The sequence below is a fragment of the Indicator indicator genome, chromosome Z (genome assembly GCF_027791375.1).
Source record: "Indicator indicator isolate 239-I01 chromosome Z, UM_Iind_1.1, whole genome shotgun sequence".
Classification (NCBI taxonomy): Eukaryota; Metazoa; Chordata; class Aves; order Piciformes; family Indicatoridae; genus Indicator; species Indicator indicator.
Genome location: NC_072053.1, coordinates 12,139,486 through 12,158,199, shown reverse-complemented (window position 1 = coordinate 12,158,199; position 18,714 = coordinate 12,139,486). Strand labels below are relative to the sequence as shown.

General features: G+C 37.8%; 1 protein-coding gene across 2 annotated transcripts in view; it reads left to right on the top strand.

Moving 5' to 3' along the window:
- ARK2N (arkadia (RNF111) N-terminal like PKA signaling regulator 2N) overlaps positions 1–18,429 on the top strand; it is a 29,054-nt gene extending 10,625 nt beyond the window's left edge. Inside the window, exons 2-4 of one of the 2 annotated variants that reach the window (XM_054397939.1) lie at positions 8,130–8,312; positions 11,884–12,010; positions 18,240–18,429. In XM_054397939.1, the coding sequence (XP_054253914.1) occupies positions 8,130–8,312; positions 11,884–12,010; positions 18,240–18,429 (500 nt within the window). The remainder of the gene's footprint in view (positions 1–8,129; positions 8,313–11,883; positions 12,011–18,239) is intronic. The other variant, XM_054397938.1, reaches the window with a different exon arrangement.
- Positions 18,430–18,714: the final 285 nt, after the last annotated feature.

Genomic DNA, 18,714 nt, shown 5'->3' with positions numbered 1-18,714 from the left:
GCTGTTGTTCAGGTGTAGTGGCACCTACCTGGTGAAGGATTTTCCAGGCTGTCAAACGAAACAGGAGCATCTCTCTTCTTGCTTTATGTTGTGAATTTAAAAGATGCAGAGCACTGGAGAAACCACTCTCTAGTTAGCTATGACAGGGATGGGTCTGTTTTTTAAATATGTGGGACAGCCTTTGACATTTCTTGAGGAAAACATATTCCTAAGACATGATTTCAGATTTATTTTTCTCTTGGAAATATTTTTACTATATTATAGGGCTGTAGTTACGTTTTTCATGATTTCCATTAAATGGGCTCATGTATGAAGGGCTTTGACTAGAAACTTTCAGGGAGTTAAAATTTCTTCAGCTGAAATTTTAACATAAATTTTAATCTTACCCATTCCGTATTTTGTTAAAGCAGTCTGGCTTTACTTAAGACTGTCCTAAGATTATCAGAAGGAAGTTCTTCTTACTTTCCAACCCAGAGTTACATTTTGAATGTATGTTTATGTTACTATCTCAACAAATTTCTCCAAAACTGCCAAATTTACAAATAGAAGAGAAATCAATACCAGTTTTGCATGGATGTGGAGACTCACGGATGATAATTTAGAATTTTGTTAATTGCCCTAGGTTTTGTACTTTAGAGCAGAGTGAAGAAACATGCTAGAGAATTATACTCGGGTTTGAAGAGTAAATGCATTGCTGTTGTAGTCCGATGTAATTCCAGGAAAGGTGGTGCCAGTTTAAATCCACCTGGCTTATTCAGGTTCCTATATTGTAATTTTTAATACTGAATTATGTATTTTCACCATGGCAGCTGTTTCTGCATGGGACTAATTAAACACGGGTATGACCACAGAGTCAGGATTTAGTAGCAGGTGAAACACAGCTACTTTGTTAGCTTTTTTTTGTGCAAGTGCAAAAGAAATAAGTCTTTGTAAAAAGTCTCAGTCTAAATGTCACTAAGTGTCAAACTGACAATTCAATAAAAGAAAAATTAAAGGATCTGTTCCAAGAATTGGGCCCTGTGTTAGGAATACTTGGAAGTCAAGGGACTTGTGTGCAGTGTATTTTGCAGGCTTGGCTGCAAGTTCGTTCCCAGGCATTTGTGCTGCTTCCCTCCCTCAAATGGAGTTTAAGGTCTATAGGAAATCCCGCCCTTCACACATCATTTTATCTGAGAGTCTGGTGTTTCCTTTGTAAGCTTCTCTACAAAATATCAAAATTTTCAGGTTTTATTTATGAAAAAAAAAGGAAAAAAGCAGGTAATTCACAATATAGAACAGATTAAAGGAAGTAAAACTTACTATTTCTATTGCAAAAAAAAAAATCTGGGAAAAAAAAAAATCTTGAGCCTTTCAGATATGCTGCTCTTCACTGTAATTTTTAACGGTCGTAGGACAAGGTGATTCAGCCAGAAATATACATCTCTTTTTTTTAAGCTCACACTGTATTTTAATGTTTTCTGCAGGATCATTAGGTTATTTTAGCTGAGCTGCTAGAGTTAAGACTGGAAGACCAATCTTAACTTCAATGATATAGGATTATACTTGGCAGTTACTTTACAAATTGAAATGTATTTATTATGACTGATTTCTGTTGTTAATGTATTTTGTCTCTTCCTGTATCCATATACTGTAAATCTCTTTTTTTTAAATCAGTGTTTCAGGAGCATTTAGAAAATAAATCCTAGCCCTATTAGAACCAATTGAAAATTTCTACTTATTTCAGTGGGGCTAGCATTTCACCTCATTAAAAAATGAACTTATTCTGCAAGTTTTGGTCAAAAAAAAAGTCCTTTAGCTGTCTTCTGAGTGTTTGCCTGATGAGCCTGTTTAAATCAGGCCAACCAAATAGAAGTTTTCAAAATAATCAAGGTCTGCACTATGACCACTGCAGTTACATTTGAAAGCATTAGAGCAAATGTGCTGTGTAATTTGTACTGTAGAAGCTAAAATATTCAGGCTGATTGATAGAGATGGGCAGTACTTTGCAAAACAAGAAGTTAGAAACTCGTCTTTCTCGTAAATTTTATTAGTCTTACCGTGTTAGATCAGCGAAATGAAGGCACATGGAAAATAGGCTTATTAAGTTAAAAGTGATTTGATGTGCTCTGTTAAGTCTCACAGACTGATTGAGCAGGGGATTTAGTCTGGACCATTAAAAGTTTTGTATCAAGGCTTTATCAGTCTTTCCCTGGAAGATGCAGTTTGTATTTATAAAATGCGATGTTTTCTGGATGAGTGTGTGTTTGCCTGCTTCTTCCTAATGCAAGCTTTATTTACATGGGGATTTTTTAACTGTCTTTGCTAAGAGTAAGCTGTGATGATTTCCAAAACCCTCCTGATACAGTTTGGCAAGTAAAACTGGGGAAGGGATCTGGCTAATATATCTACTGCCGTAATTAATGAATGAATCATTAAGTGGCATCAGGAAAAATAAATCTTACCATAAGATATAAAGTGCAGGCCACTTCTGATATTTTCAATACACAGCCATGTTCCATGTGCCTTTGCTTAATGCACAATGAAAAAGACTTTATTATGTCGTATACATAATTTGATAAAACATTGTATTTTCCATCTAATCATCAAAAGCCTGAAAGAATGAATGTTGATCAGCAAGACTTGAATTTCTGAGATCTCTTTTGATGTGATATACTAAAAATTATCTAGTCTGAGAACGGATACTAATTTGATCATGTTGGTTTGGTTTTGTTTATTTTCTTATTATGAAAGACAAAACCACATGAAACAAACATGAAAGCTTTACTGGGTGAAATGAAGGAAAAAGTGAGGAAAGTTGATTCATCAATAACTTTTGTTCACTTTATGATTTTAGAAAGAATGTTGTTACACAACTATTGTTTTTCTGTTGTATTTACAATGTAGTATTCTTTGCCTCACCCTGTAAGTTTTGAAATGTAAGTACTGTAATCTGGAATAAATAAATGTATAAAAGTAGTAATGAACTGTTTCATGTTGCTCAACAACGTAAAAAAGCACAAATTTCCTGCTCCCCCACCTCTCTTTGGGAATTGTTGTAGGATTCAGATAGTTTATGCCATTTGAGTTGTGCATATTTTATGAAATCACAGCTCTGGATTGTGTTTTTGAATAATACCAGGTTTGTATTGTTTACCTGGAACAAAGAGACTGTAAATTCATCCTGTAGTCTTGTATATGAATCCTTTTTTTTGGATCAAACTTACTCTGGTGTGCCTCCTGTAAAAATTATTTTGGCAGGCCACTTAAGATGAATCTTCTAGTTTTGTAACACAAAATATTATTGTTTTGATTATTGTAATGATCATCTGAACTTAACATTTATATAAGTATTAAAGTCCATTATGTATTTTGCTTAAAGTAAATGGAGTTATGCCTCAACTTTGTCAAGTGTAAATGAGGGCATTCTTAGGTCTTTTGTTACATTTAAATGTCTCAGTATATAAAAATAAATGCAATTTAGTTTCAAATACTGAGCTTGAGACAAAGCAGTGCAACTTGCAGAGTCAGTGTGCAAAGGTGAGGCTGGAACCTTGTCTTCTTGGGCTTGTGGTTACTTAGGTAGCTTTGTGTAATGCCTTTCTAGTTTTTGCATGTTTCAAGAGTGCATTCCTAAACATTATTTTCCAACTCCTTAATTTGCCAGTTAAATATAGCTTAGTAATTTGAGGGGAGTATTTCAGCAAAGATGAGTTCCTCTGCTTGTTAGCCTTGAGCAAGCTGCAAATCTCTGCTTGCCTCAGTTTCCCCATAGGCAACAGGAGATTAATAACCACTTGGGACATCTTTGAGATCCACTAATGGAAAGCTTTTTGTAAGAATGAAGTGCTATAATTACTGATATTGCTATTGTACATGTTCTGTGTTTTGAAGCTTAGGGTGATACACCTAAATAAGGCTCCCCATTTCGTTGCAACGATTTTGCACATTGCACATCCAGAGAGTGTTTCAGACCCACAAAATTAGTCGTTTAATTTTGAAATAATTTCACTTAGTATAGTTCTTCAGAGATATTTTTTTTCTTTACTTGTAGAGAAAACACAGCAAAGTTTATATTCTGTCCCTAATGCAGGAATTCGCTTTAGCAGGTGTGCCTTGCCTGCAGTGCTTGTCTAACCTCTTTCTGTTTACTGGGGATGGAAGGAAGAGGATGCTTAGGCTGCAGTTTCCATGCTGAGATCACTTGATTCTGAAGTTCCTGACTTTGGCTGCAGTGGGAGGGCATTTAGGTGAGGAGCCTGGCCCTACCAGACTAAATTGAAGAAATCTAAAGAAAAATAGTGACTTTAAGGTACTAAATTCCCCATTCAGGTTATGCTAGCTATTATCTTTGATTTTGTATGATAAGGTACTACTGTGCATTGATACACAGCTGTGGCATTACAAAGGTATGGTGCTTTCTCACAGGTTTGCTGCTTTTAACATACAGCCTAAAGTTTTACAGTTGATTCCCTGGTTTTGTCTGTGCTACCACTATAATAAATTAAGGAGTATTAGGAGTGCAGATCTTGCAGTGCTGTTTGCACCACTGCATGCATAGCTCTGTGAAAAGCATGAGAGTGGCTAGCAGATAAACTATTGAATTGTAAATGTCAAGCTTAAAATTAAAGCATGGGATTTTTTTATATGTGTCTTCTGATTCTGTTGCTCTGAGCACAATTCATTCTGATGAGATGTATAAATGAAGGGACAGTTGGACATTTGGAAACTGTCCCCATGGTGACCTCTGCCTCTGAATTATTTTCAAAAACTAAACAAAACTAAAAACCAAAACAGTATTTCCCTTCGTGGTTAATATTAAATATCAACAGCTGTATTTTGCTGCTGACTTCAGTCTTTTTCAAGCATTAGAAATGAATTAAAGCTTATCATTAGGGAAAAATCTAAGTCTTCCTGCTACCTTGGCTTCTCAAAAGATGCAAATTTTCTTAAACAGATTGTTTAAATTACTGACCAAGGAACCTCCTAATTGTGCTACATTACATTTTGATTCTGACATGGTTTGTTCTGGTGTCTGTTTTTCTCTCTGTTGAAATCATGTTGTAGTCAGTAATATGAGTGACTTTCTTAGAAGGAAATGATGGTTGGAGTTAATCTTTTTAGTTTTTCAATCTGAAAGCATTTTTTCACTTATTTCCTAGCTGAAGCCAGTTGTCCTTATTTCTTGGTACCACGCATTCACTTTGCATCACCATCATCAGATGATTACATAGTTGGCTGGGGAAATATTATTTATTTCCAAATTTAACCCTCCTGTCCTGTTCTTGTGGCACTGAAAAAGAAACTCTCTTTTTAGAACAGGGCTTTTGGAGGTTTTCTTTATATGCCTTTGCTGCAACTTTCATCTTCTTGTCTGCAGCTTATTTATTGATTTACTTAACTGTTTGGTTTGTGTTTGTTTGGTTGTTTTTTTTGTTTTTTCCCCTTTAAACACATGTAGAAGTTTATTGTCTAATTCTTCTTCTATACATGCTGGGAATCCTAGGACTTGTTTTAGCATCCATCACTGTTGCCTCATTGGTCATTTACTACTGATAGATACAGATATTGCTTTCTGTCAGGTGTCTGTCATTTGCAAATCTTACCCTGAAAGGCAAGGCTGAGGAAAGCAAAAATAGATCTCTGCTGTGATTGCTTTGTAAATAGGCAGCTTGGTTTTTCCAGATTGTTAAATTGGTGGCTATTACACTGACAAATATAATTACAGTATGTAAAATATATTGAAAATATTTTTGTCTGTTTGATGTATACTAAATTTAAGCTAAGTTATAAGGTGTGCTGTTTGGAAGTGTGGAAGATACAAGAGTGGAGCTACAGATAACAAGTTTATGCTTGTATTTTCTACTGATGAAGACTTTCACACAAGTTATTTCTATGGGTAGGTGATGAGAATATCACTCTGCATGTATATACATTTCTTATACATTTTTGCATGATTATACATGTAGGAGTGGTACAATTTTGACTTGAGACTATTGGTGCCTTTTGTCCAAATATAATTTTACTTGTGTAGACACGTCTAATTAAACTTTTGTTTCTGTTATTGGAGATCTTAGTAAGAAGTGAGAGAAGCAAAGACATGAAAGAACAGTACATAGTTCCTGAAATTTTAGTTAACCTGTTGAAAAAATGGTCAAATAGTCAATATTGTACTTGACCCTCGTATCTTCTGCACTCAGCTGTTTATTTTTGTAGATCACATTATATATGTTCATGCTGAGCTCTGATGATAAGACTGAAAGAAGATAGGCCTCTCATGATTCAGTCCAGTTGTAATTTCTGCATGTAATTTAATCATCAGCCTTCACAAATAATTAACTAAACATCAGCCAGCTTAATTTTGAACTTGATGTTCCATTGTTTTATAATTGCTTTTTAAAAAGAGAAAGATTGCCTTTCAGTTAATTATGAGGGTGTTTTTTTCAGTCCTAATCATCAGTGTTTCATGTTGCAAACAATTTGGTCTTTAATACATTGGCATTTAACTACCCATTTATTTTTGTCAGGTTTGTTTTAAGTTTGTAATATAACATTTTTTTAATGAAAGTGTTGGTTTGGAGGCAAGTCTGATCAGCAATGTTTTGTAAATTTATTCATATCATGTTGCAATACTGATCTTTAGTATGACTTAAGCAATATGGTCACTCTTTAATGAAGTGTGTTGCTAGTCACAGAATACTTGTTTTTTTTAAATAGTGAGTTTGTGTTTCAGGGACCAAGTTACAAAATAAACAAAACATCACTCTAAAAACCTCAGTAGAAACAGCTTTTCAGACAACTAAATTTGTTCATTGTGGTCTTTCTGCCTTCAGTAGCCACTTAAGATTCCTAAAATAAACTAATCTTTCCTGAAAAGTTTTTTCATTTTATTCTTTGTGGCTTTAAAATATTTTAGTCATTTTGTAATTTTGAAGGTCCTATCTTCCTAAACACTTTATTAATTTATATTTATTTTATATTATACCATACAGGTTACAACCACTATGTATCACACCCATAACAAAAAAGTCTTCCAAACACACAACTGTCAAAACTTCCTTGACTTAAAGAATTGCAGTAGCAAAGCAGCTGAGCTTTTGGCCCAGCCTGTTTTTCTGTTTCATACTGATTTTTGTGGATGAAGTCAGCCCAAAGAAAGTTTTAATTCTGCCATCAGGGAAGTGGGAACTCCAACCACTTGAATCCACTCTGAGTCAAAAAGCTGTAGCTGAGACGAGGCATTTGACTGAACATACGCATCATTTCAGAATTACAGTATTTTTCCATTTACTCTTTACTTCCACATTAATCTTTGTCTTGAATTTGACTTTTTTTCTGATCCTTTTCTGTTTCTAGCATGCTATTCAGTTACTAGTGTTTTTCATTCCTCATGAGAAAATAGTCCATCCTATTAAAATAGACCAGAAATAGGTTTTTGTTATTCCTCAAGAACAGATTTCAGAATCATGTAAGCAATTTTCTCTTCCCCTTTCACTTTGGTGTCCAAAAATAGATATAATCATCATTGAATTAAAAGCATGTTTATCACTGCACATTGTAGTTTTGTTTCATTTTATTCTTGATTTTAAAAAACAACACCAAAACACATTGCCATTTAAAAATTTTCCACTGTCTTTGACAGTTAAATGTTATGAAAGTTGCCTATTGTTAAATGTATTGTTACTGGATCAGTTATATCAAAAGTTAGTTTTAGTCAGTCAAACCCTAGAGTAATGTAAGATGTCACTTTTGAGTTTTGTAAAATTCTAGAGAAATGTCTTGCCAAATTTAATGTCCTGTAACTTACTATTTTTTATTTTAAACTGAAGGTTTTATCATTTTAAGATTGTAAATGTGACATTGTCAGATGTGGAGATGCTTATGTGTTACCATAAAAGATAATACACAAATAGCTGATATATTGATAAACGTGGTTTTCTTACAGTTGTGTCTTCTGTGTATGCAAAACTTAAAATGTTTCTGTAACCACAAATTATATTAATTAACTGAAGTTTAATAATTCATACAATTTATGGTCTGTAAGAGGTTCATGTAGGAGATTGCATTAATCCTTAAAAAAAATTATTTAAACTTCTAAAGTTTTCTTTCACAGTATGCTGACTTCTAATTCATGTTGCTTTGCTCTCCTGCAGATGGACCTCCAGTTGTAGCTCATTATGATATATCAGACACAAATTCAGACCCAGAAGTGGTAAATGTGGACAATCTGTTGGCGGCTGCAGTAGTTCAAGAGCACAATAATTCTTTAGGAAATCAAGACTCAGCATCTACCTGGAGAACCAGAGGGTTGCTAGATAAACTGAATGCTGATGCAGGTTTGTTTAATTTCCCTCTTCTGTTATTTAACTATCTCAGTGCTTCTTCCTTATTTTTGCTATTAGTATTTTTATAGTTTGTACAACTTTAAAAGCTCCTTGTATGGATTTTGCAGTAAATCAGAATAGGTGCTTATTAGCAAAGTCTGACATTTATTCCAAAATATAACTGATAGAAATTGACAAAGATTCCTGAAATTAATTCTTTGACACTAATTTTCTTAATTATTTTTTCTCCTCCTTTTCTCGTAATTACTTCCTGGAACTTAGTTCTGTGGTTGGTTTTTAATAAAAAAAATGAAAGTGAGCTAAGCTTGTTACTGAACAGTTGATTATGGTAACCCATGCCACCATCATCATAATCTCATTTTAAGTATTGTAATTGCCTATGTCTTTTTTGTCTCTTTTGCTATCTCTTCATTTCTCTAAATTACAAGCATTAATTATTCATGTATTCCCTCTGCATTTCTAACATACTGTAGAAAATTGAACAGGCCAACATGAGGTAGAGATGAAAGGTGAAAAAAAGGATGTAAGTGGTCTTACCATCAAGAGACAGCAAAGAAATTTCCTTCAAAAAAGAAGGAGCAAAAATACAATGGATGAATCAGAGAAGTTTATGCAGCTCATAAAAGTTGTTCAGTCTCACTAAATGCTCATGGCTCTTCACTAATAAAGGGAGTTAAACAGCAACATGAAATGCTACTGTGTTTTCAATGCATAGGATATTTCCAGTTGACTTCATCCCATAGCTTTGTATGCCAACATACTGCCTTTCTCTCCACTCGTTTTTAATAGACATGATGTTTAGCTATATAAGACCTGGAGCCTTGCCTGCAGTAGTGCTTCATGGCAGTTTTTTGTTTCATTCTGTGTTGTCCAAACAAAAGCCTGCCAAAGGGAAGCTACATCTGAAGTGTTCTGGTGGCTCTGAGCTACTTTTCAATGTCTAGAAGAAACAAAAGTGTGTGGCTGATTGTGAAACAGCTGTTCTGTTATTATGAAGCAGATGAATCCATTCTTTCAATATGAGAATCTCTGCTGTATTATTTTCACTGTGATCTATGGCTGGATGTTGTTCCAGCCTGTTTGAAACTAGTCAGTGTTTTCCAAGCTCACTGGTTTTGTTTGCAAAAGCTGACCGATAGCTATCAAAGTTTGAATCCTAACAAAGCTATGTGAATCCTAACAAGTGCACTCCTTAATTAAATAATTTATTGAATTATTAGAACAGTTGAATTTGCCTTTTTATATAGCTCCAGTAGATTGGTAGTTCAAAGGAATGTAAGAAAATAAAAAGTAACGTTTCTTACCAAGCTTTATTCCACTTTCTGCTTGTGAGTACAGTACTGTACAGTCTTCCTTCCTTTTTCAAGGAAGATGTTGCCAGGTAAAAGAAAACTAGAAAACTTCAAGAAAATAATTCATTCCTGACCCTGTGGGAACATGTTCAGACAAATTTGCTCCTGGTGCTACAGCCAGTGTCTGAAAGGATCAATCTCTTTTTCTTTCTGTATACACCTTCCCCCAGAACCCAGCAGTCTCGGCACACTTCTGTATTTCATAGGATCATAGAGTAGTTTCAGTTGGAAAAGATCTCTAAGATCATCAATCCAACTAGTCAGTACTGGCCTTTTCTTAACCATGTCCAGGATTGCATATTTGAACAGCCAGTATCTAGTTTAAGAGATACTAAATGACGTGTTCCTATGGGAGAATAACACCATAAGCTTTATCTAAGTGAAAAATCTTACTAGGACAAACTATCACATCTGTGTACATGAGTGAATATTTTGGGCTGTTTTGCAAGCTGTGATGTTGAAGGACAAGCAAAACATCTCCTTTGGGCATCATCCTAATGCTCATGCAAAGAAATTAACAGTGCAGGCATGTTATTAGGCATGAAATGTGTGGCCAGAGGCTGTGAATCTATCTGCATGCTATAGTTCTGATTTACACTCAGCTACTGTTGTAACATTTACTCTGCTAATCATGGTTTCTCTTCTGCTAATTAATCTTTTTGTTGTCTGAACTTAAAACTATGGCACTGTTCTTTTGAGTCTCTCTTTTACATATCTGGTCCTTCTTTTGTGGGCTATTTAAGAACTGTTCTGTTTTGCCCCTCTGCCAGATGTCACCCTGTCTAGCAAAGGGTGCAGAACAGTGATCTATCATTAGTACAACATGTTAAGGCAGGTTGAGGTCCATATTACCCTGTATGAACTTATGACCAAGGATCATGCTGCTGTTCAGCTGCATATGCTGTAGCAGCAGTGACATTCAGGAGCAGACCAACATGAGTCACTAGGGCAGTGAACACCTAAAGCTCCCAGTTTGCATTGCCAGTACATGAATCAAAGCCTCTGAGCACTTCCATGTCATGTTTCACGGTATACCTAGCCACTTCTTTTAAAGAAACATCTATGACCCATTTTGGGGCTTTCTGGCACTCAGTGATTTTCCCAGGAAGCATTCTGCTGTACTGTAACGTTAGGAGAAGTCTGCCTGGGAAGAAGCATGGCCGGCTCTGATTAAGACCCAGAGTACTGCATCTAGCTCTGACGCCCTCCACACAAGAAGAATATAGACCTGATGGTGCGGGTCCAGAGGAGGGCCACGAAAATGATCACAGGGCTGGAACACCTCCTATGAGGACAGGCTGAGAGAATCTAAGAGTGGCCTTCCAGTACCTGAAGGAGACCTACAAGAAGGCTAGAAAGGGACTGTTTACAAAGGCCTGTAGGGATAGGATGAGGAGCAATGGTTTGAAATTAGCGAAGAGTAGATTTAGGTTGGATATTAGCAACAAATTTTTTACCATGAGAGTAGTGGAACACTGGAACAGGTTGCACAGGGAGGTAGTTGGTGCCCTATCCTTAGAGATACTGAAGGTCAGGCTTGACAGGGCTGTGGGCGACCTGATCTAATAGAGGATGTCCCTCCTCACTGCAGGGGCATTGAATGAGATGACCTTTGGAGGTCCCTTCCAACCCAAACCTTTCTATGAGTCTGTGATTTATGTTCAGCTGACAAATCTTTTTTTTACTTTAAAAAGTTGCGAACTCCTCCTTCGGGTACATGACGGCACACAGTTTCCTTTCTTTGCTAACCCTGGTCGGATGTTGCACCAAGGGTCTTCCTTTGCTTTCGCAAAAACCGAACGTAAAATATGGTCTCCATGAACATTAGAATAACAACATAAGATTTATCTAAATGAAAAGTCATATTAGGACACACTGTCACATCTGTGTACATCATGTCCTTTAGGCAGGAGTTGGATCTTGTTCACATTTGCATGGTAATGCCGTCACCAGAGCTACTAGATAAATGCAAGAGTGATTCTATATCAGGTGATGTACTGGAAGCTGGATCACTTGTTGTAATAATATGTTCTAATCTGATGGGTTTTTTTTGTTTTGGTTTGGTTGGGTTTTTTGTTTTGTTGGTTTTTTGGGTTTTTGGTTTTTGTTTTTTTTTTTTTTGGTTAGCTTCAAAATTTCCTTTTTCAGATGATTTGTGAGTTGTGTAAACTGTTAAACATGGGCTGTATTTTCATTTCCCCCATCTGAAGGTCATTTGGATCCAGGCTTCATTGTGAGTGACAAAACCTGTTCTGGTAATGCCCAGATCACTGAAGAAATTAATATCACCTCTTCTGATAGTGAAGTAGAGATTGTTGGAGTTCAAGAACGTGCCAGGTATGAATTATTTTTTCTTGCTTTAATATTTCTTTGATTTTATCAGAATATATGTATTGCAAAATAATAAATTCAACATGGACTTCAGATTCTGTAGTTACCTATCCGTCACCAAGCACAAAAGGCAGCAAACTTTGCACTTTTTTTCTCCTATTCTACTGATTACAGTGATGTCAGAATGTGTTTTTCTTTTAGAATGTTATCAACTTGATAAGTATTAAAATTAAGTGTGTGATTTGATATCAAACAGTAACAGGCTACAAATATCAGCTATTAAAATAGCAAATATTGAGATATCAAATTTATATACATACAAAAATATTTATGTGGGTTCTTGCTTCCTTTCAAAACATTCTTACTTTAATAGTTTAATCAAATTTCACTTCATTTAGTAAATCAGTAGTTGTGAAAATACTATCAACTTTTCAATGGCTAATGTTGTAAGATAGTCCCTTTAGGTTGAAAATAAGATCCTATTAAATCTTGGTTCTTTTTCAAGATATGAAAGAGTTCAAATCTCCAAAGTAGATGAAGTTTAAGGAAGCCAGAGCTTTTTTTCAAGCTCAGATAGAATGCTGTCTAGCTGTTCTTCTCAGTAGGTATTCTTTGATATTACTCTTAATCTTTATGATTTTTCCGTGGCTTATGGTATTATGAAGCAGTTAAACAAGACTGACATTTTCATATAGCATGGGATATTAATTGCATGAAATAAAAGTAAGTAAGTTAAAACAGGATACAGACAAGCTTTTACTGAAACTGGCATGCTGCTTGGTGGGTGCTTGGAGGCAAAAAAGGAGTGAGGGATGAGGAATAGGGCTGTCCCTCATTGTCCATTCATTACTTCTTTCTTTAGGAAAGGAAGAAGAAAGATGTACAAGACCAAATTTCCCAGACAAGAAACTGTACAGATAGTGCAGACACAGTCCGGTGCTGTTGGATATGGAAAAAGGAAATGTAAGGAAGGAAGAGGGATTTAGCTTCACTTTTAAGATAAAGTGCTTGCATGGCTAACTCTTTTGGAAGATAATAACTTCTTAGGAAGTAGCTCTTCCAGCAGATGCAGGCCTTGGAGGATGTTTGTCCTAATGATGAGCAGTGTGGACGTGTCCTTCCATACTAGTTCTTCTGAGAGTGTTTAGCACTACATACACACAATCCTTCTACTTGATATACCCTGTGCAAAAGCTTTACCTGCTTTTGCCATGTATGACAGTGGAAATAAGCAAATGCACAGCTGCTGTTTAAAATCAGTTTTAGTAGATATGAACTTAAATAATTTCAGCAAAGACAGACATAAAGAACACATTTGTAGTATCCTTTGTTCACATAGCCATCTACCATCTCCCAAAGGCTAGTTCTAACCAGCTCTGTTGAATGTCACACATGTTAAGTTGTTTGACTCCTGTTTAGAATTTCATTTCTCTTCAAGGTCTAGGCTTGCAGTTACGAAGTATTGATGGGCTTCTGACACAGTTGTTGTTTGGAAAAGGTTTAGGATTTTAATCTGTGTCTTTTACGTGTTTAGTATGATAATTTGGATTCAGTTCAATTTGCCCACATGTTTTTTATTATGCTTCATATCCTATGTCATTGTTGGAGTGGCATGAGTTGTGACACCCTAGAGTTTGTCCATCATTCATAGTTTTTCAGATTGATTGTAAGTTGGTGATTTGGTTTCACATGATAGAAATATTACTTGGCATCTACTTAGGACACTAAGTCATATTTTTCAGTTTGTTTACTTTTACTTCAATGGATTTTCTCTTTCTTATGATGCATCTTTTTTTTTCCCTAGTTTGGTTGGTTGGTTTTTCTCCATGCTTTTTTGTTGGCTTTAGTTGGTATCTTTCCTTAGCTACAGACTGGAAAGCATGTTCCCTAAGCTAGTGTTTGACTGAACATTTTCCTACAGGCTGCTTGTGTGATTTGTTTGAGGATAAACATTTTGTTTTTGTAAGGTACCATTTCTATGAGATCATTTATAGCTTGCTTTTTGTCATCTTCAGGGAGAAAAGTTGATACTAGCTTTGCATAAGCATTGAGGACTGTTCTGTATCAGGATGATGGACCACAGTTCCTGAAACACTGAACATTGTTATTTAATTTGCTTGAACTACAATCTTCTCTTGTCAGTTATACTGAAATATTTCTTCTTAAAAGAAAGCTTAAAAAGAATCTAGAGTTTTTAGAGTTCCAGTGTCATGTTACTAATTCTCTGTAGATACATACTTTTACATATTTTTAAGAATCAAGAAGTAGTAAAATGCCATTTGGATTATCATATCCAAAACTCAGTTGTGTTTCTGAGAAGGAAATTAGGTATTGATGTTCAGAGGAGTTAGAGCTTGGAGTATGAGAAACTGTGTTCTATTTCATGAAGCAGCCAAGAGAGGTAAGCATAACCTAAGCAGCTTTGAAGAAAAAAAAGATGCACTGTCTTAAAAAAAAAAAAAAAAAAGAAAAAGAAAGAAAAGTAAATGTCAAGGATATTTGCCAGTGCAGAAAACTTGAGTTCCTAAAACACAGTACACATGCCCTCAGACAGAGTCATAGAATTAACCAGGTTGGAAGAGACTTTCAAAATCATATAGTCCAACCTATCTCCCAACAACATCTAATCAACTAAATCATAGTACTAAGTCCCTCATCCAGTCTTATTTTAAACACTTCCAGGGAGGTTGACTCCACCACCTCCCTGAGCAGCCCATTCCAAAGGCCAATCACACTTTCTGTGAAGAATTTCTTTCTAACATACAGCCTAAACCTCCCCTGGCACAGCTTGAGATTGCATCCTCTCCTTCTGTTACTGGTTGCCTGGGAGAAGAGACCACAGTATCCCAGTATCACAGTATATCAGAGGTTGGAAGGGACCTCAAGAGATCATCAGGTTGAACCACCCTGCCAGAGCAGGATCGCTTAGGATAGTCCGCACAGGAACACATCCAGCTGGGTTTTGAAAGCCTCTAGAGAAGGAGACTCCACAACCTCCCTGGGAGCCTGTTCCAGTGCTCTGCCACCCTCACTGTAAAGAAGTTTCTCCTTGTGTTGAGCTGAAATCTTCTCTGTTCAAGTTTCAACCCCTTGTTCCTTGTCTTATCACTGTGAACCACCAAAAAGAGCCTGGCCCCCTCCGCTTGACACCCACCTCTCAGATATTTATAGACATTGATCAGATCCCCTCTCAGTCTTCTCTTCTCCAGACTAAACAGCCCCAGGGATCTCAGTCTCTCTTCATAGGGGAGATGCTCAAGTCCCCTCATCATCCTCGTGGCTCTCTGTTGGATTCTCTCCAGCAGGTCTCTCTCTCTCTTGATCTGGGGAGCTGAAAACTGGACACAGAATTCCAGGTGTGGTCTCACCAGGGCAGGGTAGAGAGGTAGAAGAACTTCCCTAGACCTGCTGGACACCTTTCTTGATGCATCCCAGGGTCCCATTGGCTCTCTTGGCCACAAGAGTGCATTGTTGTTCCATGGAGAACTTGCTGTCCAGCAGCACTCCAAGGTCTTTCTCTGTGGAGCTGCTTTCCAGCGGGGCAGCCCCTAACCTGTCCTGGTGCCTGTTGTTATTTCTCCCCAGCTGTAGGACCTTGCACTTGTCCTTATTAAACTTCAGGAGCTTTGCCTGCACCCAGCTCTCCAGCCTGTCCAGGTCACGTTGGATGGCTGCACAGCCTGTCAGCTGTCAGCCAACCCCCCCAGTTTTCTATCATCAGCGAACTTGCTCAGGGTACTCTCAATGCCCTCATCCAGGTTGTTGATAAAGATATGGAACAAAACTGGACCCAGTACCGATCCCTGGGGGACACCACTTGCCACAGGTCTCCAAGTTGACTCTGTGCCACTGATGACGACCCTCTGAACTCTCTTGTGGAGCCAGTTTGCCATCCACCTCATTCACCAGCCATCTATGCCACATCTTCTGAGCTTTTCTATGAGGATGTTATGGGAGACAGTATCAAAAGCTTTACTAAAGTCAAGGTATATGACATCCACTGCTCTTCCCTCATCTACCCACTTGGTCATTACTTCATAGAAGGCTATCAGATTAGTTAGATGAGATTTCCCCTTGGTAAATCCATGTTGGCTCCTCCTGATAATCTTATCTTCCATGAGGTTAGAGATGACCTCCAGGATGAGCTGCTCCATCATCTTTCCAGGGATGGAGGTGTGGCTGACTGGTCTGTAGTTGTAGACCAACCCCCACCTGGCTACAGCCTCCCTTCAGGTAGTTGTAGAGAGCAATGAGGTCTCCCCTGAGCCTCCCTCTTGTCCGGCCTAAACAACCCCAGTTCACTCAGCCTCTCCTTGTAAGGGCTTGTGCTCCAGACCCATCACCAGCTTTTTTGCCCTTCTTTGGACATGTTCAAGTATCTCAATGTCCTTCTTAAATTGAGGAGCCTAGAACTGGACACAGTACTCAAGGTGTGGTCTAACCAGTGCTGAGTACAGGGGCACAATGACTTCCCTGCTCCTGCTGGCCACACTAGTTCTGATGCCACTGGCCACCTTTGTCACCAGCCATGCTGCTGGCTCATGTTCAGCCTACTGTCAGCCAGTACCCCCAGGTCCCTTTCTGCCTGGCTGCTCTCCAGCCATTATGACCCCAGCCTGTAGCACTTGTATGGAGTTGTTGTGGCCTGGCACTTGGATGTGTTGAATCTCATGCTGTTGGACTCTGCCCATCTGAGCAGCCTGTCAAAGTCCCTCTGCAGAGCCCTCCTACCCTCCAACAGATCCACACCTGCTCCTATCTTGGTGTCATCTGCAAACTTACTGATGATGCACTCAATCCCCTTGTCCAGATCATCAATAAAGATATTGAACAGGATGGTGCCCAACACTGATCCCTGGGGGACACCACTAGTGACAGGCTGCCAGCTGGATGTGCCATCATTCACCACCACTCTCTGGGCCCAGCCCTCCAGCCAGTTCTTAACCCAGCACAGAGTTCCCCTGACCAGGCCATGAGCTGCCAGCTTTGCCAGGAGTTTGCTGTGGGGGATGGTGTCAAAGGCCTTGCTGATGTCCAGACAGACTACATCCCCAGCCTGCCCCACATCCACCAGGTGGGGCACCTGGTCATAGAAGGAGATCGGGTTTCTTCTCATGAAGAAACACAGAAACATTATACCAGCAGCCGAACATCTCCTACTTATATATGGAGCCAGGAGCAGATACAGCCATGACTAGTACTTAAAAAGAGCAAAACAATGTTTGGAGCACTGGGTATAAAGTTTTACTAGCACTTGTGTAAGATTTACAGCTGGGAATGGAGTGATCATCTTAAAGACACTGGTAAATTCTTGTCATCATCATATAATAAATTTTTTTGATTGATTTTTTCTTTTTTTGGTTGGTTTGGTCTAATTATGATTAGCTTGTACTTCAATTGTCACATATCTATTATAAATATAATAGGGAAAAATACTAAAAATAGGTGCAAATAAGTAGGTACATACCTCACTTGAGCAAGATCTCTCTTGTAATTATTGTAATGAAGACATCATTATGTCCTTATTTCAACACAGTTTTTCTTTCATATAGAAGGATACCTTTTCTGTTTTTCTCATCAAGCCTAAATTAATTTTTTTCAACAAGTCCAGTGTGTAAATTGCTAGCAAGAAACTATGTTTCTGAATTATCATAGAATCACCTGGGTTGGAAAGGACCTCTAAAGGTCATCTAGTCCAGCCCACAGGCAGTGAACAGAGACATCCTTATGTAGATCAGGTTGCCCAGAGCCCCATCAAGCCTCACCTTGAATATCTCCCGGGATGGGGCCTCAACCACCTCTCTGGGCAACTTGTTCCTGTGCTCAAACACCTTCACTGTAAAGAACTTTTTCCTAACATCCAATCTAAATCTACTCTTCTCTGATTTCAAACCATTGCCTCTGGTGGTAATACACGTGATGGGGCAGACTTCTTCAAGGTCTTTGGGATCCACGCTCGTATGGACATGTGCATTAAAAGCCACACATTTTACACCCACAGTTCTTAAAAATAATTCAGTCCTCATCACCACCCCCAAGTTTAAATTAAAGGTTAATCTCAGCTTTGTTACTGGGTATTTAAGATGTTATAGATTCTACAAATGGAAAATCCACAAGGATGTTTTGGAGAGGAATATGTTAACAAGTTGCCTAAGTGATAAAACACTGCAACTAAGAATCTCGTGCCTTAATTTGATAGTAAGTTTAATCCTTTGTGGTTTTTGCCTTGCTACAGGTGTGTGCATCCCAGGGGAGGTGTGATTCAGAGTGTGTCTTCCTGGAAGCATGGCTCAGGCTCACAGTACATTAACACTCAGCAAACACAATCATGGACAGCTGTGACTCCCCAGCAGAATTGGTCTTCACCCCCGGAAGTAGTAGACCTCACTTTGGATGAGGATACCAGAAGCAAATATCTACTGTAATGCAGTGTCACTGTGTTTCTGTCCCCACCCCTTCTCCCTTTTGTGGCACAGAAGTTCATTGTTAAAACTTCTGCTTCAGAAGGCCCTCTTCCTGGCATTATCAAATTCAAACTCATGAAGTTTTTCAGTTCCATAAGAATGTAGTATTTCAATATCATTTAAAATGGCTTTGCCTTCTCAAAGGAGGGTTCCTCCCAGAATGAAAAGCTAATAGCACCAAATTTAAAATGCATCTACAGTTACTAACGTGTGTGTGTTAATCTGAAGAAATAACTGTGTGCGAAT